The sequence below is a fragment of the Dermacentor andersoni genome, chromosome 3, assembly GCF_023375885.2.
Source record: "Dermacentor andersoni chromosome 3, qqDerAnde1_hic_scaffold, whole genome shotgun sequence".
Taxonomy (NCBI): Eukaryota; Metazoa; Arthropoda; class Arachnida; order Ixodida; family Ixodidae; genus Dermacentor; species Dermacentor andersoni.
In genome coordinates, this window is record NC_092816.1 from 140,768,089 (window position 1) to 140,789,623 (window position 21,535).

The window sequence follows — 21,535 nt, forward strand, 5'->3', positions numbered from 1 at the left end:
ATATATATATATATATATATATATATATATATATATATATATATATATATATATATATATATATATATGTGTGTGTGTGTGTGTGTGTGTGTGTGTATGTGTGCGTACACAGGTTGTTTTTTTAGCTGCAGCAAAACTAGAAATATTGCCTGTGGCAGATAACACAATTCTAATCATTGATGTAAATTGCTCGAGCAGGCGGCCATTACTTCTACGAGACATCAACATGCCTAATATAATAATTAACATACTTACGTTAATTTATAATTTTTAACATTGCGGCCACTATTGCAATCTACGAATTAAAGCCGGTAAGATCGCAAGGCGTATTCACTTGGAACGAGATATGAGGAGCGCACCTGTTTCGATGTACTAATTTTCAATGTGCCCGACGAAATGCAGTAGCGTTCCAATTTATTAAAAAGAAAACGTTGCTTCATACATTGAAGCACAAATGTAACTACGAGTGTACAGCTCAGCAATACACGCGAATTTCATGAAAACTGCGAACATGAACAGCATATAATGACATATTGGGAGAACGTCAGAATGGCTTGAGAAACTGTAGACGTCTGGATAACTTAGTTGTCCTTTCTCTATGCATTCAAATATCCAGAGAAAAAAAGGAGACCCCTAAATGTGGCTTCTTTGGACATTACCGGAGACAACGGAGACCGCGCCGTTTTGTCGGATATCCGGAAAGCGAAAGGCTTAGGCGATGATTGTGTACAGCTTTTGAGACAGATTTATCTAGCAAATACGGTTTGCGTTGAATGGCAAGGTATGAGGACCAAGGAGAAAGTTGATATCAACAATGGGCTCAGGTAGGACCCCCTTTATCCCCACTGCTGTGTATGATAAACGTGGTGAGGATGGAGAGGGCACTAGAAGGAAGTAATATCGGGTAAAATCTCTCGTACAAACAGGCGGGTACAGTGGTAGAGCAGCAGCTTCCAGGTTTATTTTATGTGGACGACATTGTGTTGCTAGCTAACAAGCAGAGTGATTTGCAACGTCTGGCTGATATCTGTGGTCAGGAAGGTGAGAGCTTAAGCTTGAAAGTTAGGGTTAAAAATAAAGTGTTATGGTATTCAGTGAAAACAGTGAACAGGCAGTGACAATACAGGGCCAGCAAATACCTCGCGCAGAAGAATATAAATACCTTGGAATATGGATAAATGAAGACAATAGATATATGGAAACGCAAGAAAAAAACAATAACAATAAAGGCGAAGAGAAATGCTGGCATAATGAAACACAGAGCGCTATGAGGATACAATAGGTACGAAGTGCTTCGGCGTATGTGGAATGGTGTGATGGTTCCAGGACTTCTTTTTGCGAATGCAGTTGTTTGCTTGAAGGCGAAGATATACTTAAGACTATATGCCAACCAAAGGTCAGTGGGACGCTTCGCATTGGGCGCTCACGGGAAGACTACAAATAAAGCTGTGGAAGGTGATATGGGCTGGACAAGTATTGAAGTGAGGGAAGCCCAGAAAAAAGTTGATTTCGAAGAACGACAGAGGAACATGAAAGAAAGAAATGGGTTGCGAGGGTACTCAGGAATTTGTACACGAAAAACTTGGACTTGGATTTGGGGAAAAGTACTAGGAAGCTTAAAAGCAAGTATGCGACCGGTATAGTAAGCAACGTGGTAACAAAGAACATCAAACGCGAAGTCAGAGACGCTGACACAATCTCATGGGTGGCGTCAATGGAAAAGAAAGATGCTATAAGGAAAAAACGAAATCAGGAAAGGAACAATTTCTGATAATTCAAAGGGAAGCTCCTTATTTTTCGAAGTCAAATATGGATGCCTTAGAACGCATAGCTATAAAGCAAGGTACTCCAAGGAAGAAGAAACATGTGCTTGCTGCAGTAAAGATAGGGGAACGATGGCACATGTTTTATTAGAATGCGAAAATATCCACCAAGTTGTCGGTTTTGGCTCGTCTGGCTTGCTGGAAGCTCTTGGGTTCACGGACAACAGAGGCAAAGTAAACATGCCCGCAACAAACATTAGTAAGGAGCGATTGGTGGTTTGGTGGCAGAAAGGCCGGAAGACCACAAACCTCAGGCATACAAAAACAAAGTTCTCAGTAGTGCTTCAGGAAGTCAGATGCTGCATATTCTTTATGTTTGTGCCTGCATTCTTTTTCCACAAAGATAGGTAGGACACAAGGCAAAACAAGAACTAGAGCTTCGTGGCGTAACCCATCACTCTATTTCAAAGTGGGCGCTCATAGCATCAATACATCTGCGGATGCGGGGGTGCCTCCCGTACTGGGAAAAAAAAAATTCTTCGCCCATAGCGTTGGCCGCAATCGTTTACCGGTGAAGATTACGGCTTTATAAGCTGCAGTTTCCGGGAACCAGCAACTGTAGCATACTAAAGAGGGAGTGACGTCACTACACTTTCATATGTAAAAGAAGAACCAGCTTAGCAGCCGATTTAGTTTGTGTTGTGATAGCGCTATGGGAAGGCCGCGCATAGCTTGGATTCCCGAATAGCAGCGTGAACATGGGGAGCGGCGACGGGAACAGCAACGCCAGTCTGCACAACGGCTTCGTGCTCAGGTTAGGCGGGATGCAGCGGCTTCTGCCCAAAGCGAGCCACGCACAGTCAGTACGCCTGAAGAGCAGCACGAATACGGTGAGCGACAAAAGGAGCAGAAATACCAATATACCCAACGGCGTCGTGCTCAGGCTCCGGAGGACCGAGTTCAAGGCTACGTCACATTGGTCTATCGGATCACGTGATACCACAACTTCGCTGGCCAACCACCGTCACAGCGTGGATTGGGGTACACTTTTTCCTGGACGAGCTGCCCACTCTAATGGTACACCGGTTATCCATCCTACGCATTGCATGGCGAAAGCCTTTCCAGGCTCATGGTGAAGCTTGTGTCAGCATACCTGACCGCCGTAGTGTCCGCCGAAGCGTCATCACGCCATATGAAGACAGATTAAAGAATGAGAAATTATTGATAGTGACAGTTAGTGAATGATAACCTTATAGTAGAGATTGGTAGAGGTTAATAATGACTAGTAATGACTAATAATTACTCCTAATGCCTTGTACTGACTACTAATGACTACGAAATGACCAATATGTCTAACTACGGTCTTTAATGACGGCAATTAATTAGAAATGACTAGAAATGTCTAGGAATGAGTAGTAATGACTAAAATGACCACTAATGACTTGCAATGAGTACTAACGACTACGAAATGACCAATATGTCTAACGACGGCTCGTAGTGAACACAATAGATTACAAATGAATAAAAATGCATACTGGGGAGCAGTAATGACTAATAATGACTGAAATGACTTGTAATGAATACTAATCACTACGCAATGACCAATATGTCAAACGACGAATAGTAACGACTACAATTGATTAGAAATGACTAAAATGCTTAGTAATGACCAGTAATGACTACTGATGACTATGATATTGTCGCGTAGTAGTGACGGTGAAGAAGGCAGTCAAGCTGTGATTATAGAAACTGGCGTTTTATTGGGCGAACTTATGCCCTCAAAAGCAGGCTATACTCAAAGAACAACGGTAGCGGCGAACACACTCGGCGATCGTCGAAAATCTAATCAACGGGTCAAGCGCGTCGGCTTTTATACATCAATCGTCGAATGTTCCAGACTAATTGCTGGGACTCGCGTGCCTTCCACAACGTTCTACATTATTCGCGTCGCGCACACATGCAATCAGATTACACAAGTTGCGGGGAAAGACAGTGGATGGAACCATCGATAACATTCCAGAAACTTCTTTTACATGCAGGCGCGTCCTGCGCTGTGCGATAACATTTGTTAGGCGGTGAGAAGTGGTCGCCCGATAAAGATAAAGAAGTACACGTGTCATTACCCCCCTCTTAAAGAGCATCGTCCCGATGCTACAAATATAAGAGAGCGAAACCCAAACGATACTTATTAAACAAAAGTAACAAAACAACGAAAAGAAACAAAGTCCAAAGGTCAGTTACGCGAAGTCCGAAAGTTCATTAACGCTGGCAGTACGGCTTCAGTCGCACAACGTGGACTATTTCAGGTCGTGAGCGGCGCCGCTATGATAGCGAAATGCCGTCTGGCACGACCTCATAGTCCAGTGCGCCAATACGTCGGATGATCTTGTACGGTCCGAAATAGCGACGCAAAAGCTTCTCGCTCAGTCCTTGTCGGCGTATAGGGGTCCAAACCCAAACACGGTCACCGGGCTGGTACTCGACGAAGCGTCGTCGGAGGTTGTAGCGTCGGCTGTCCGTACGCTGCTGGTTCTTGATCCGTAGGCGGGCGAGCTCTCGGGCTTCTTCGGCGCGCTGGAGATAGGTCGCGACGTCAGGATTCTCTTCGTCGGTGAAGTGCGGCAGCATGGCGTCGAGCGTCGTCGTCGGGTTCCTGCCGTAAACCAGCTTAAACGGCGTGATCTGTGCTGTTTCTTGCACCGCCGTGTTGTAAGCAAAGGTTACGTACGGCAGGACCGCGTCCCACGTCTTGTGCTCGACGTCAACGTACATTGCTAGCATGTCGGCGAGGGTCTTGTTCAGGTGCTCCGCGAGACCATTTGTTTGCGGGTGGTAGGCAGTTGTCCTCCTGTCGCTTGTATGGCTGTACTGTAGAATTGCTTGGGTGAGCTCTGCTGTAAACGCTGTTCCTCTGTCGGTTATGAGGACTTCTGGGGCACCATGTCACAGCAGAATGTTCCCGACGAAAAATTTCGCCACTTCAGCTGCGCTGCCTTTCAGTAAAGCTTTAGTTTCAGCGAAGCGGGTGAGATAGTCCGTCGCCACGACGATCCACTTATTAACGAGTGTTGACGCCGGAAACGGTCCCAACAAATCCAGCCCGATCTGCTGAAATGGTCGGCAAGGAGGTTTGATAGGCTGTAGTAATCCTGCTGGCCTTGTCGGTGGTGTATTGCGTCGCTGACAGTCTCGGTATGTCTTGACGTAACGGGCGACGTCGGCGGTCAGATGCGGCCAGTAATACCTTTCCTGTATTCTCGACAGCATTTGGGAGAATTCGAGGTGCCCAGCGGTTGGATCGTCATGTCGGGCGTACAGTACTTCTGAACACAGCGCTGACGGAACAACAAGAAGGTAGCTGCCGCGAACTGGTGAGAAGTTCTTCTTTACGAGCAGGTTGTTTTGTAATGTGAACGAAGACAACCCGCGCTTAAATTCCGTAGGTTCTACGTTGTTGTTCCCTTCCAAATACTCGACCAGACCTTTTAGCTCCGGGTCTGCTCGTTACTGTTTAGTGAAGTCTTCTGCGCTTATTATTCCGAGGAAGGCGTCGTCATCCTCGTCGTCTTCCTGTGGGGGATCGATGGGAGCACGTGATAGGCAGTCGGCGTCTGAGTGTTTTTATCCGGACTTGTAGATTACCGTGACGTCATATTCTTGCAGTCTCAGGCTCCACCTCGCCAGCCGTCTTGAAGGGTCCTTGAAGTGAGCTATCCAACACAACGCGTGATGGTCGCTCACGACTTTGAATGGCCTGCCATATAAGGTAAGGGCGGAATTTTGCTGTAGCCCAAATGATGGCGAGGCATTCCTTTTCAGTCGTAGAATAATTGCCTTCCGCTTTTGACAGCGACCGGCTAGCATAAGATATCAACCGTTCATGTCTGTCTTTCTTCTGGACTAGGACGGCACAGAGGCCTAGGCTACTGGCGTCAGTGTGGATTTCGGTATCGCCGTCTTCGTCGAAATGTGCAAATACCGGCGGTGACTGCATACGTCGTTTGAGTTCTTGAAATGCGTCGGCCTGCTGCGCTTGCCACTTGAACTCGACATCAGATTTGGTTAGATGCGTTAGCGGCTCAGCGATGCGTGAAAAGTCCTTGACCAAGTGCCTGTAGTAGGCACACATGCCAAGGACTCTACGCAGTGCCTTCTTGTCGATGGGCTGCGGGAACTTTGCGATGGCAGCTGTTTTCTGCGGGTCGGGGCGTACTCCGGATTTGCTGATGACGTGGCCTAGGAATAGAAGCTCATCGTAAGCGAACTGGCACTTTTCTGGCTTCAGAGTGAGCCCGGATGATTTGATGGCCTCTAGTACTGTCGTAAGCCGCCTAAGGTGGTCAACGAAATTTCCGGCGAAGACGACAACGTCATCCAAGTGAACAAGACAGGTCTGCCCCTTCAATCCTTCTAACACCGTGTCCACGACGCCCTGGAACGTTGCAGGCGCCGAGCACAGTCCGAATGGCATGACCTTGAACTCGTAGAGGCCGTCTGGGGGGATGAAGGCAGTCTGTTCGCGATGTCTCTCGTCGACTTCTATTTGCCAGTAGCCAGACTTGAGGTCCATCGACGAGAAGTATTTAGCGTTGCAGAGCCGATCAAATGCGTCGTCTATCCGTGGAAGGGGTATACGTCTTTCTTCGTGATCTTGTTGAGTCGACGATAATCGACGCAAAAATGTAGGGTTCCGTCGTTTTTCTTCACCAGGACAACAGGAGATGCCCACGGGCTTTTCGATAACTCGGTAAGGGCTCTGGCGGAGTGGTTGAGCGCACTCTTCGGTTATTATGCGATGCCTTGCAACTGGTGTTTGTCGAATCCTCGATGACGTCGAAAAGCAGCCCTTGTATCGTCCGAGAAGACTTCTGAGGTGTTGCTGCTTGCTCATGGAGAGACTTGGATTTACGTCGAAGTCTGGTTCTGGGACTATGGTTGGCGGGGTGGATGCGGCGAAACCTGAGAAAAGAAAGGTATTGCTCGTTTCCACAATTTGCTCGATGTACGCGATTGTCGTGCCATTGCTGATGTGCTTGAACTATTGGCTGAAGTTGGTTAGCATCACTTCCGTTTTCCCTCCGTGGAGTCGAGCGATCCCTCTTGCGACGCAAATTTCACGGTCAAGCAGTAGATGTTGGTCCCCCTCGATGACGCCTTCTAAGTCGGCAGGTTTTTTGGTGCCGGCGGAAATGACAATGCTGGAGCTAGGCGGGTTGCTGACTTGACTTTCAAGCACACTCAAGGTGTGGTGCCTACTAGACCTCTCCGGCGGTATAGCTTGGTCTTCCGACAGCGTTATCGATTTCAACTTCAGGTCGATGATTGCGCCGTGTTGGTTCAGGAAGCCCATGCCGAGAATAACGTCTCGTGAACACTGTTGGAGGATAACGACGGTGGCAGGGTAAGTCCGGTCATGAACGGTAATTCTTGCCGCGCAGATTCCAGTTGGCGTAATGAGGTGTCCTCCAGCGGTCCGAATTTGAGGGCCCTCCCATGCAGTCTTAACCTTCTTCAACTGGGCTGCGATGTGTCCACTCATGACGGAGTAATTGGCCCCTGTGTCGACTAAGGCGGTGAGTGCGTGGCCGTCGAGAAGCACGTCGAGGTCGGTTGTTCTTTGTTTTGCGTTAGATTTTGATCTTGGTGTCGGATCATGGCTGTGTTCATTCAAATTCGTTCATTCAAAAGTGTTACTCAATACACTTACCATTTTATACCTCACGAGTATAATTGAGGAATTGTTCAAAAGTAATCTATTGCTCCTACTTTATTTTCCCCCTTACCATTTTTTACCATTTCACAGACAAAATAAACAGAACGAGCGGGCCTGGCGCTTTCACTGCGCCTTCTGCAGCCCTTCATACGTTGTTTATCTGCACTAACAATTGCTTTCAAAAAATTTTGTCGGTCATCTTCTCTAGTTTATTGCTGTGAAGACGTCCGCCGCGACACGAGAAACTCGCACGATGGACAATGAGAAAGGGAAACACAGAGAGGTTGACCAGTACGCTCGATGTGCGTGCCAGGGGGTCGGATGGTGTCGTGACGTATGCAGCTCTTGCAAACAAGATTCTCCTTAATTAAAAGAAAATGAAACATCCACACAAAGGTAGCAATTGCTACAAAGCAAACCCAACGGATTCCTCGAAAGGAAAGCCTCGCAGTTGAAAAAAAATTCCTCTTGGTCCTGGGTTCCGGGTGTTGGTCTCGGGTTCGAGTCCTGGACCAAGAGGAATTTTTATTCAACTCCGAGGCTTTCCTTTCTAGGAACCCGTATGGGTTTCCTTTCTACCAATTGCTACCATTGGGTGGATGTCTCACTTTCCCTTGACTAATTACTTGTCTCCACCTTGCGGGTTTCCGCAGAACTATTACGTCAAGATTGGCGTTATTCGGCATTTGAGTGTTATATGAATCGCAGCGTTTCATTGTCACTGAATCTTGAAGAAGACGCTTACGGATGGGCCAATGAATCGCTCATTATTCCCCATTATAGAATTTCATGGCATTATCATGATAAGGGGCCTGTACTATAGAGACATACCAGCACCGCTTCGATGAGGTAACAAATGCTGAGCCCCCTGATCTGACTGTCCGCACATGCGCATTTGCGGGACTGCTGCGTGGGATGATCTCGGGCATGTGCTACTGTAGTTTTCGCTAAATTCGGATTCTAAAAGCTGCGCCACCAGTTAAAGCTTGTCTCGTCAATAAAGTAACTGGTTGCATTGATTTGGTTACTCGAAAGATAATTGAATTGCACTCATCATTACCGAGTTACTAAAGTATTCGTTAAATTACAAAACTACCAAAACTGTAATTCATTGCAACTAATTAATTACATGCAATTCTTTACGTACAAGTCTGGTACGTAAGCCTGCAAAAAAGGCTTTCTTACAAGAACACATTTTGAGAATTATTTAGTGCACATTTTCGCTTATTGGAAAGTGTACAGTATAATGATCATGACTACTTGCTACTGCTATCTGAGCACAAGGGAACGAAGTGTGCTATCACAGTTTTTAAAAAAATGCATAAGCTGCCGCTAGTGTAATATGGGACATGTCTGTACCCTTCCTGCTCCAGCAGCGTTAGACATTGTCCCGTAGATGGGGCTGCCAATTTCGAATTATGTGTTGTTTAAACATATTATTTTCACATTTCCCTCCTCTCTTGACCTTGACTATACCATTCAGACAGAGTGCACACAGTTGTAGAAAGGAAGATAGTGGATCAAAAGCAAATGACCTGATGAAAACAGTATTTCTAAAATGTGTCGCAGCTATGCTGAAACACTTGTGATGTTGCCTGCGGTACAACTTGGAATATTATACTTAGAATGATTTAGTAACGTGACTTTAATTCAGATAGGTGGGTGCTTTTTCTAAGTACCAGTATGTCGTCAGGTAGCGGGTCCACATCTTTCGTTGTTTTCACAATGTTTTGAACCATGTGAAAAACATTTTTTTTTTGTGTGATTACAAGTGAATAGTTTAGTGCTCTCCAAGTTGTCATATTTCACTGCCTTGCAGAGACTACTTGAGTGGAGCGTAGTCCAGATTTAGACAACTTGACAAACCTCATTGGGAAGCTGTGCGTGTTCTTTGATTAAGAGCGTGCAATAAATGTGTTAAACTCAATTTAGAATGACCAAAATTTCATGCGCTTGAAGGTTCTCCTCTAATCAGGGGTTGACGGGATTGGAAGGGTCTTGGCACCTTACAGTCTTCAAGGTCAGCGACAAGTGTATTATTAATGAGCTTTTGCTGGTGGTGATCTTGAAGTGGCCGCATCCGTTCCCGGAATGTGGTTGCAGTGCAGAGCGTTAAGTGACTCTGGATATTTCTATGGCACTGCATTTGTGAACGAGCAGTAAACTAGCCGCATTACAGTTTACATGAGCCATATGGACAGTTCCCTTTGATAAAATTATCACTAGAAGAAAGCATTAAGAATTTTTCTGGGAAACGGTCACCATATCACTCTTCATGCTAGATTATGCGCAAGAACGCAACACAAGTGTTTGCAGATATCGAAAGGCAATTCGGTTTGCATCATTGTTCAATAACAATGATTTGATTATACATTTTTTCTGATGTTTATGATGCTCTAACCTACTCGACATACTCGACAGCAATATCTACGTTCATTGAAAGGTAACTAAAGGTATAGGTATAGTATAGGTATAGGTATAGTATAGGTATAGGTATTGGTAGCAACTAAAGGTATTCATGGTTTCTAGGAAATTATAATTATTGGGATTCGTTTCCACACGGACAAGAAACTGTTAGATTGACATTTGTTTGTGTTTAGACTTGTTTGAAGCGCCTTTGTAAGCTCCATGCTTGGACCTGCCGCAGGTTGTGATGCTATAGTAAATAAATAAACAAAAAAAGGCCTTATACGAGTATTCGACACTTGAACCGGGACAAGATGAGTAGTAGAGAAGCAGACAGAACAAATTTTGAATTTGCAACTGAGGTTTATTTATAGAAAACAACCTACATAAATGGTGCTGCATGGCTCGAGTGCAAAGGCATAGACACTGTGTCCTATCCAAAGTGATTAGTTCTAACTGCATTACCCTACTAAAGAAAATAATAAGCTGCGCACCTAGTCCGTTTCGCAACCAACCTCGCACCGTAGTGGTAATGCACGACGGCGTCTAACACCATTTAACGCAAGAAAGAGTGACACAAATCAAAGCCGGGTATTGTATTAACTGCACGCATTTAGAGGAAATTAGCGTGTTCTTTGCAAGCTTTTTTATTGAGAGAGAACTTCATTGAGCTAGATAACGAAAAGGGAAGGCATTAGGGTTTGTCTTCAACTATATCTATATATATATATATATATATATATATATATATATATATATATATATATATATATATATATATATATATATATATATATATATATATATATATATATACAGAGAGAGAGATAAAGAGAAGTGTCGCACCAACAGCACCGAAACGTGGAGACGCCACAACAAAGCTCCCGCTAGACAGCACCTGCGTCTCTCTCTGAAGCGCTAGTGTACGAACAGCGACGAATGCGCCTGTTTGAGTGAGCAAACGGGCGATAGCTACGTTAAGCTATTCGCTTTAAAAGGACAGAAAGAGGCCCTGAAATCAATTCGCTTTATCTACAGGGGTATAAAAATGACTGCTATAGTTGTATGCCGACTCGCTATACAGGGTGTTTTAGCGAACACTTCCGAACCTTTTTTTGTTTGAAATTGCCTGTGGCAGATAGCGCAGTTCTAGTCCATGAGCTAGTCTGCTCGAAGAGGCGGACATTATTTGCAATAACAGAATTGAAATGCATACTCGAATAATTGACAAAAATTCGCTAATTAAGTTTTTAATGATTACCATAAGAGACATGTTGCTATTTACAAATTCTAGCAAGGGAGGCTGCAAGGCATATCCACCTGAATATAATTGTGAGGGTGGCACCGTTTACGAGACAGGCGCTGTCAAACTTGCGGCAAAAATGCACTGTTTTTCCACTTACTTTTTTAACAATTACTCTCTGGACACTGGTGCGATCCTCAGAATTAGTCGCAAGTGGATCCGCGTTGCGAGCTATCCGGCTAGAATTTCTAAATTTCGATATGTGCCATAACGTAATTAGGTTAAAACATAATTAGTTAGGTTCTGTTATTTGTCGATTCTGCACTTCAATTTTATTTACCAGTAATGTCCGCCTCTTAAAGTAGACCAGCTCATGGACTAGAATTTTGCTCTCTACCACAGGAAAGTTAAAAAAAAAAAGTGAAAGCGTTCGCTGAAATACCCGGTACGTGTGCTGTCCAAGGGTATTTTATTTTGAGCCTCCTTGGTGGGGTCCGTGGTTGAACCATGTAGGTGAGTGATGTAGTTTCGCTGAAACGAAAGTCTGCGGGATACCTCGAGAAAAGCCGTTTCTGCGACAATATTCCGGGGTTTTGCGCGCCGAATTCACAATCTGATTAAGCGGCCCGCCATAGTGCAGTTAACTCTGTATTAATTTTGATCACGTTGAGTTTCTGTAACGTGCTTCCAACGCACGGTAGAGGAGCGTTTTTTTTTTTTTTTTGCGTTCTGTCTATGTGAGAATGCGGTCGCCACTGTCAAAATCGAAGCCGCTGGTTCAAGCTCGGCAGTGAAGCACCACAGTCACAGAGCATGCGCGGAGCACTTCGCGATTGTTGCTGTACAGTAAATGAATATCTTTCAGTGGACGTGAATGGGTTATTTACTCGTAGAGCTGTTGACCGCCAGGGAATAATCGAATGTGCGGTAGAAAAGGATGAAAATATCCCATACTGTTACAGAATCGGGCTTATCATAAGCTTCTAGAAAAATTTAGCAATTTCTAAAGATAAGAAAGTCTACCTCGTCATAAGCTGCCACATATAGTTGTGACATAGCAGATGTTACGGTTGGCCGACCAAAGGCTTCTGATCAAAGGTCCGCGACCCCCAAGTGTGCAAAGCTGGCCGTCACGACGTGCTAGGAAGTTTCCCAGCAGTCGGGCATTACTGAAGAAGCGGCGGTTCTGTATCCACTCGATTCCTGAGACTGTTCTGGTGGAGCACCATGCCTGGTTTGATGTCGCCGAGAGAGGCGCATCCTGAAAGTGGAGATCAAATTGAACAGCAGTCACTGTTGACTGTTCGTGATGGTAAAGACATACGCGGAGAACCAGACACGTGAAAGAGATCGTGCACCACACAAATTTGTCGCTTTGATTTCTCGCGGATATTTCGCTCGAAAGAGAGCCGATACAGATGGCATTTGTCGCCTAAAAATGACACAGATCGAATTCACTGCGGCAGGTTCTTTATGTACTATACGTAATTCGCGCGGGCTCATCTTGCTCAAGTGATTACAAGGCAGAGAAAGACTGGGTGGATATGCTTGGTTGCTTCGCTTTTCTTTATTGATTTAGTTAATATCTTTTTTTTCAGTTAGGGGAATCTTAGAAAAGTGGCTGGTGGGCGGGGAGAGGGGGTTCAGGATGGCCTGCCTATAGGCGAACAGGCGCCTGACTGATCCCTGACGATTTGAGCAGCAAGCACTTTAAAAAGACTAAAATTAAATATTCATGCCACCTCAACCTACCATTTCCTTTATACTCTTTCGTACTCCTGCTCACTTGAGAATGCCGCAGCACAGCAAAGGCAAGTTGCGCACATCTCTGCCTTTTCGCTATTAAGCTACCTGCTGTCTCACATCTTCGATGACATCTACTTCATTAGCGTGGTAGCTACGGTAGTGAAGGGCATTTCCTGCGCATACCCCTAACTAACTTAAGCGCCAAGTTAAGGTATAAATATGTTGTGCGCCATTATGTCTTAAACACCGGCAGTGATTAATGCAATATCTTGGGTCGGCCGAAGAAGGAAGAGTTTGCATCGCTCAAGGGAATGTTAAAAATAAATTCACAACGCTCTACGCCCCTTCAGAAAGAATCAGCTTCGAAAAACGCTAGCGTATGTTATCGGCCCGAATATGTCCAAAATTGGATGATCGCGAGGAGATCCATCGTAAGTAATTGCCGACAAGAAATTTTTCCTTCCCCCTCCCCTCCGCAACTGTAATCCCATAGAATGCATTAGAAATCAATATCAGTTAGAACCTAAAATATTTAACATAAGAAAGCAAAGACCACTTGCCCATTAGTGCCAGTGCTCGCTCCAGTTCTGTGCTGTAGATGCTCAACACTTTATTGACTCCATTTTCACCCTGTTTAAAAGCAAAATGAGCAGTGAAAATAGCTGTTTTAGACATTTCAAGCGTATTAAAATGACAAGTGAAATGTTCTAACGCACAGACTGGTTTCCGCAACATTTAGATGTTTACCACGTTGCAATAAATAAATAAATAAATAAATAAATAAATAAATAAATAAATAAATAAATAAATTCACGATCTGTATTTCATCAACTAATGGAACTTCGTACGCAGCTGATGGATACAGCCATCGTACGCTTGCGTCTGGCGGCTGAATGAAGCATATGATATACTAAGCAGTACTCAAATTGTGTAACTAAGTTATTTTGTAGTGAGTGAGCCCTCGGTAAGCTACCTAAAAGCTAAATAGGTTGCGTTCAAGTCTCCTTACAAAATTAGGTACCCTGTGCTGAGAATTGGAAGTGATCAGCTGGAAGCGCACTAGTAGAATTACTTTATTCAGGTTTCGTTTTATACTAAACCAAAAAGAAACATCTCACTGATCAGTTTGAGGTATTAGCATTTTGCTATATTCAACTCAAGCTAAATACTTATGAGGCGAAGTTATATTCACTGATATTGTTATAGCAGAAGGAACTTAGCTAAAAAAAAAAGAAAACTGGATAGCCGTGGGGTTGATCTGGACCTCCGCCCCAAAACAATTTAGTAAAGCTTCTCTTGGCTTTACGCATTCACTATCTTGCGCTGGTGGTAAATAAAATCATCCTAAACCTGAGCTATTATTTAAGCAATGTATTAGTTACACTCTTGGAAGCTCCAACTCTTTCAAGCAGGAAAATTCTTAATGGAAATAATGCCTGTTGGAAAACGAAAATAAGGTACACTGATTGGAGGGGCAAAATTACATTTCTTCAACTCCAGTGGGGAATTTATGACAAAACTTATGGAATTAGAAAATATTTTTTGCCAGACGCATACAATGTTTGCTTTTATGCATGTGTGACTGCTTCTTTATTGTGTCATTAGTGCATAGTCCACCTTACGGCTGCATTATCTTATATAATAAAATATATTGTTATGATTTATACACCTGGATTTTGCTGATTGTGTCTTGTAGTAAGAGATCTACGTTTCTTTTGCTTAAATAGAAGTAAAAAAATGGTTTATGGTTTCGTATATTGTGGCCAAGTTATTTTTTCAGTTCCTGTAAGATGGTATGAAGAGTTAAGATTAACTTTATTTTTTTGTTATCACTTCATGATTTTATATTTCACGTATTGATAGCTACCCCATGGCTAAGGATCTCTTTTCGTATTAAATATGCTACGCATATGTACACAGAGAAAAACAAAACAATTTACTGAATTGACAAAAGATGGCTACAACCTCGGTGAAATACTGAACGCCGCTGATATAATTCATAGTCATGAGAGCTGGCAGCATGAACTGCAACATGTAACATTACCCATGGTCTCATAAGTTTACCACTCCAGCTGTCTACAGATTTTCCCGAGTGGATGACGGAAGTCTGTACTGTGTAGTTGGAGAGTCCTCTGAGAATTTTTCTCCCTGAAGCGGTTACAAACAGGCTCACGATGTATGCACCATTTACTTTACAACAAAGTAATATTATAATTCGAAGTTTAGTATCTGTTTGTTGCGATGTAGCTTCACAAATAGCGAAAGATATCTACTAATCTAATTTTCTGCAACTTTCTCACAGTCACGCTCTCTGCTCCCCGAGCCCACTACGTCGCGAGAATGCAGACTCCCTCCCCACCCGCTGGCGTTAGCGACGTGCGCGTTACGCATCGGGGAGAGAGCAAAGACAGGAAAGGCAGGGAGGTCAACCAGACGAGCGTCCGGATTGCTACCCTACACTGGGGAAGGAAAAGGGGAACAGAAAGGAAAGCGGGATAGAGGGAACACTGTCTGTGCATGCAACAAAGTGCTTGGAAATCAGTATAGTCAAAGCAAGTGCTACGTCGATACGTTAGGCTGCCGTCAGTCTTGGTGGTTCATAGCTAGTGATGCGCGTTGAAGTTACCAGTGAAGACCAAAGATCCGGTGGGCGTCAGCAGCACGTTGCAGTGCGTGGCAGTATATTTTTAAGCTAAACCCAGGCCGTTCTGACTTCAGTGCGATTATAATGATGCGGGTGAGCCATGAGGCTTACTCAAGAGTTGCAAGTGCAGAATTGAGAGCATCCAGCACTTGCATTGCACTTCGCGCTGACGGAATGTGCAGTTTATTTAAGAGCATTCGAAGGGTACTATTTTAGCCACGAGAGCGGCGGCATTTACAAAATTTGCAACGCACCCCGCAGGAAAAAAGAAAAAAAGATTTACTGGAAGAACGAATACGCACGTCATAAGCGAGACCCCAGATGACAGGTCTGCCGATGAAGACTGCACGAGCGCCCAACGCCAGTGCCTTGACGACATCGGTGCCCTTACGTACTCCACCGTCCATGTATACTTCGCAGCGGCCTCGGACGGCGCGAACAATGGAGGCAAGGGCCTCGATCTGAGAACGAAGTCGCCGCCCAAATTAATAACACCACTGGGTGAGCTAGTTAGCACGTGATTTGAAATCAAACGGCGCTACAAGACAAGTTTGTGAGCCATCTTTTACGAAATATATGTTTTAGTTGGTAGTCGGAACACTGCCTTCTAGTTTTGTCCCGTTCTTTCTTTCTTTCAAAGTCGCATTGAATGGAAGCATTGTCTTCGCATCAATGAATGCAGTGGGCTTCAGTTCTTGATTCTTTAAGAAATTGCTTTGGCAACATAGGCTGAGGAGGCCGCAAGGCTCTTAAAGAGGGGCAGCATGGCGTCACGCACACGGAAATACGGGACGAAGAAAGAAGGCATGGACACAAGCGCTAAATTACAACTAAGGTTAGTTAAGAAATGTATCGTTTCTACGACCATGTTGAATATGTACTTTCTTCCTTTACTTGGTCTTTTAGTTTTAGTGATAGCTGTGCACGCATACAACGACCAGATTGCGCCACAATCTTAGTTGAAGGTAAGCACTTGTGTCCGTCCGAATCGCTTTCTTTGTTTTCTCTTTTATTCACGTTTGCACTACACCCAGCTGTGGATCCATGCCAACTAGCCGGCTCGCATTTCATTGTAACAGAAAACTTACATCCGCGAAATCTTCGGTTCTTGACGGGAATGCTATAACGTGAACAGAACATAACCTGGACCTAATTCGTCGTCAATAGGTCGATTTGACATTGATTGCCACAGTTTCCTTCATTGTGACCCGCTGCCTAAGCATTTCTTTCTTTTGACCGGACAGCTCACAGGAAATCTCACGCCGCAAATGAATTGAATGCCATTCGGAGTACTTGCAGCAAGACTTACAGTGGCTGCTTTTCATTATTATTATTTTTATTTTGCCAAGTGTCTCAGCTATTATTTGCGAAAACTTCTGACACGCAGCGGTGCTTTGGTGGCTGAAAATGTTTCTGGCCGCGAGTGCACTGCATGCACCCTGGCTATTTGTTCGAATGAGCAGATTTCGTCTGTCTGGATTTGGCATGGTGGCATGGCAGCATCCATGACAGCTGCAAGTTCCGCTTGATGTTGTGATGTAATGTAGCAGCTTAGGACACATGGTGTAGGCGTAGAATCATTCGCCACCCCTGTGCAAAAGCCTGGATTGATTGAAGAGGCGTCCGTTTATGTAGTATACAGTCCTCGGCGTCGTCCCCGAGGTGTGGCGCTCGATTTTGTCGTCTTTCCGGTTGTGTATCTGGCTCCATGTTTTTAGGTAATGGGTCGACGGTAACACGGTCTAGCACGTTCCAAGCTAGACCGTGTTACTGCTGTCAGCTACGGTTAGTAAAGATGTTGCTCCATCCGGTAGGGTTTAATGAACACACAGAGAGAGAGAGAAATAAACTTGATTGCTAGACCAGGCTTCTTGAGCCGAAAGGTTGGTGGTCTGCTCAGTTCAGGTAGCCGTGGCTCGTTGCCGCCGCCCGAGCCTTGTTCACTAACCGTAGCTGGTTGTCAGGGTCTTGCGTCACCAACAGAGCCTCCCACTGGTCTTCCGATTTTTCCTCTGAACCCGCTTCTTCTTGCATGTCATAGCCTGGTGGTGATGATGACGGAGGTACTTCGCGGTTATTCCTGCACTCCAGCACGATATGGCGCACGGTGTTGGGCCTGTCTGGCGGGCTGAACTTGCAATCTCACCCGTAAGTGCCGAAGCAAAAAAAAAAAAAAAGGCCGCAAGCTTCTCTTATAAAAAGACACTGTTCAGAATTACCGTTGCAGGCACCCCGTCGAGCTGGCGTCCACCATGATTGGAAACCAGTATCGCGGACACCCCATGATTTACAGCTTCACAAGCATCTTCAGCTGCAAAACAAATGAAAGAAAGAAAGAAAGAAAGGAAAGAAGAAAGATAATAAATAAAGATGAAGAGGTTATAGGGCAAGAAACTGCATACCGCGGCTGGGTTTGTAATAGGTTGTATTAGCCACCTGCATTAATCTAAATGGCGACGAAGCCGTTAAACCACCGAGTTGGGTTTTGCTGCTTCTTGCTTCTGGACGTTACCGCAATAACAAAACGGCTAGTTAGGTTAGTGCACAAAGTTTCATGAATATGAGATGTAATCTTGTTTGTCGGCAATAGTGCTTACGCACCTTGGCGCTTCTTAAATTTCGCTGTTCTTGAGCTTCCGAAAAGCGTTACCAGATGGAACGACCTGCTTTTTTTAAGGTCAGAAATTACATTTGTCGTGTGAGTGTGTGTTCAATAACAGCAGCAACACGACGGTAGTAATATGGCGGTGACGACGACAGCATTACGCCTGTATATTGTGCTTCCGCGAGTAAGCGTTACATGCTCTTCACTCTTAAAGCTACGGAGAGTATCGCAGGAGTTAAGGGGCCGATTTCCTCTTCAAATCATTGTTTTACTCTCGCTAATTGTGTAGTAGAGTAAAATGCATTGTCACTTCGTCAGCAAGAAGAGAGCGTTCTTTTCACTCTGCCCTTCTGAGAGAGAGTAGAATGCCCGTTCAACTCTTGCGGCAATAGAGAACAAAACGTAGCGTAAGCTCCTGCTTCAACTGTAAGAGGCTGGCCCTTACCATGGCGATGTATCACTCACGCACGCTGAGCAAAGAGGACACCGTTTCGCTTCTGAGAGAACAAGCGGCGACAGTGCAAAGGGAAGCGGAGCCAGCGATATGCTTTTTCACTCGGAGTTGCCCCATTGCGCGCGCACATCGCACAACATTACAGCACCAGAGAAAGGTGACCCGTCCAGCGGGCGGGAACGGATGCCATCCAAGAAAAATCGTGCGTGAACCACCTTGCGCCGCCGCGAAAACAGGACAGTCGCTCGTCATTCGTTGGACATAACAAAATATCCTCCATGGTACGTGAATTGTAGTTTACGTGCACATTCTGCGTATATGACATGCTATCGCCAGGAAGTCATCGCGGCGTTTAGCCGACACGATTGACGACGGACTAGGCAAGAACGCTGTTTCCCTCGATGTCAATAGAAAATGCCAGTCGTCGTGATAACTGTGCGTGATTTTATCGCTTGACGCTATGCGTAAGGGCTTTCAAAATCGCAAACGGTACCAAAACCATCGTACGTTCAATAGGACCTGAGGCGAGGGGACGCATAGAATGGTTTGTTTACCAGCCCGTGATTCCGAGCCTATGCGGAGCGTGCTTAGCTTGCGTTTTGTGTGCTTGAATGTATCCACTTTGGCAGTGTATTGTGTACAGAACGCCGTTGACATGAGGATCAACATAATAGAAGGCGTCATTTTGTTGGCGGCATGCTTTCCTTATAATACGCCGCGCGCTTGATGACGTCTTCCGCCCATGGGTAACCTATAACCTACGACCACTGTAATTATGTGCAGCGCCAGTGCTATTTAGAAACACTGCTGCAGGCATTCACCTACATGCTGCATGAGTTAAGTTGGGCGCGTAATCTTCAAGTTAATGAAAACGCATGAGGAATTATTATTTTAGGCTGAATAAGGCTGGGCTGTTATTGCTGATGTATTGAAATGGTGTGATTATATGTCTGATTTTATGTTTCTTGTTGCGGCTTTCGAGAACGTTGCGAATGTGAAATGGTGCTTATGTGTACGAATTCTGTGAATTGTCAAGCAGCGAATTATGCATCGGAATGGAATATAACGGATACTGTGGGGAATCAAAGTTTCAGGCGCGTTTTGCATACGCTTACCGTTTTAGACATGCCCATGCATTTGCTGAATGAGTTGCCGCTTCAGATTTATGTCATATGAACAGTTAAATCACCCTACCACTGGGGGTTAGAAGAATAATCTGTGCATTTTGCTACTGCATGGCAGATCAAAATGTTTTTATCGCTTTAATATTGTTAGTGGAGAAATAAAGTATCAAAATCAAACATTGCATTAATTCTGTGTTACCAGTCGTCTGTCATACACAAAACAAAGAGTTGGTCTAATAAACTAATAACTGTGGTCTGACTACAACTTTTACATGCCTTCAAGAATGTAGAATGTTAGATTTCAAACTGCAACACTAGTCGAGTCTGGCAAAAATGAACTCCACTGCGTACCTCCTAAATGAAAATAAGTTCACGCCTTTTAGTAAGATTAGATGGACATCGCAGTGAACTGTTTCTTGTTAGTCTTGAAATGTGGGTAACCTTACCATAAGCAGCCTTGTTGCCCATTCCTCCCGGCACATCCAGTAATATCCACTGAACTGGATGGCCATATCTTCATCGCTACTGAGCATTATGTTTGCAGATATGATTCTCAAATTATGGCTTGCGCAGTGGCACAGCCAGAGATAGTGCGGGGGCACATTGGACACGAGCATAGGATGTGTCACAAGTGGTGTTTCTGACACACCAGACTAATGACAGACATGACATCTGACAATGACCAATATTCTATTTGTTAGTAGGAGTATTGCAACATTGGTGCTGAACGAGGATGAACTGTCGGTTACTTCTTTTTTCTTTAAATCTAAAAATGGAAGTTAGGTTAGCAGTCTACCATTAGTCATTTAGATGTTTCGCATGCATTTTAGTAGGAAGACTAAGAGCTGGTACTTTCTTTTAGTGCAGTGACCTAATTTTTGGCTGTCTTGATCTTTTAGAGCATGTCCTCATGCTGACTTCTGTACACGATATTTTTCAGGAACCCGCTTTATATAACGCAAGAGGGTGGCTGCAAGGACACAAGAATGTCAAAGAGCCAGTCCAGCACGACTACACGTGGTGGGCGACAAAGTAGAATGTGGGTATATCGGGCGTACCATTTATGTAAATGTTGCCAAAACTTTCAAAATACAGTATGCCACATCAATATTGATACGCTTACTTGTTTATCGCGCGACCACGTTTCACTGCCCAACAAATGTTGTCGCAGAGCGCAGGACGCGCCCGCATGTATCGGAAGTTTCTAGAATGTTATCGACGGTTCTATTCGCAGTCTGTCAGCGAACCTTTTATAATCTGATTGCATGTATGTGCGACGGGAATAGTGTAGAACTTTGTGGTAGGCACGCAAGTCCCAGCGATTGCTCTGGAGCATTCGAAGACTCACGTATAAAAGCCGACGCGCTTGACCAGCTGATCAGATTTTCGACGATCGCCGACTGTGTTCGCCGCTGTCATTGTGCTTTAAGTGTAGCCTGTTCTTGTGGGCAGAGGTTCGCCCAATAAAAATTAGTTTTGTCTTTCACAGTATTGCTACTGTGTTCTTTAATGTCACTACCACGTGACATCTGGTGGAGGTGCTTTTCGTTCATGTACCGGACGGCCCTGACAAGCCGTAAGCCAAGCCCGGGCAGCAAAGAACACCAACGTAGTTCCGGACGATCTAGCAAGCCGCCGTCTACAACAGCTGCCCCCGGAACACGGACTTCTACCTGAGAAGACCAAGAAGATTGTGGCGAAGACAACCACAATGGCAGCCCCAGTGTCACCCATCTTACTTCAACAATACAGAGAGCCCTCTATCTTCCGTGGAGCTACGTAGGATGATCCAGAAACCTGGCTGGAGACTTTCGAAAGGATATCGGTCTTCAACAAC

The 21,535-nt window shown here is 44.7% G+C and overlaps 1 protein-coding gene across 1 annotated transcript in view; it reads right to left on the minus strand.

The window, feature by feature from the left end:
• Window positions 1–13,221: 13,221 nt before the first annotated feature.
• The window catches only part of LOC126525008 (2-Hydroxyacid oxidase 1-like), a 47,590-nt gene continuing 39,276 nt past the window's right edge, over window positions 13,222–21,535 (minus strand). The window contains exons 5-7 of the mRNA XM_050173069.3: window positions 17,735–17,826; window positions 15,818–15,976; window positions 13,222–13,501 (exon numbers count right to left, since the gene is read on the minus strand). Coding sequence (XP_050029026.3) covers window positions 13,388–13,501; window positions 15,818–15,976; window positions 17,735–17,826 — 365 coding nt within the window. The 3' untranslated portion in view covers window positions 13,222–13,387. The remainder of the gene's footprint in view (window positions 13,502–15,817; window positions 15,977–17,734; window positions 17,827–21,535) is intronic.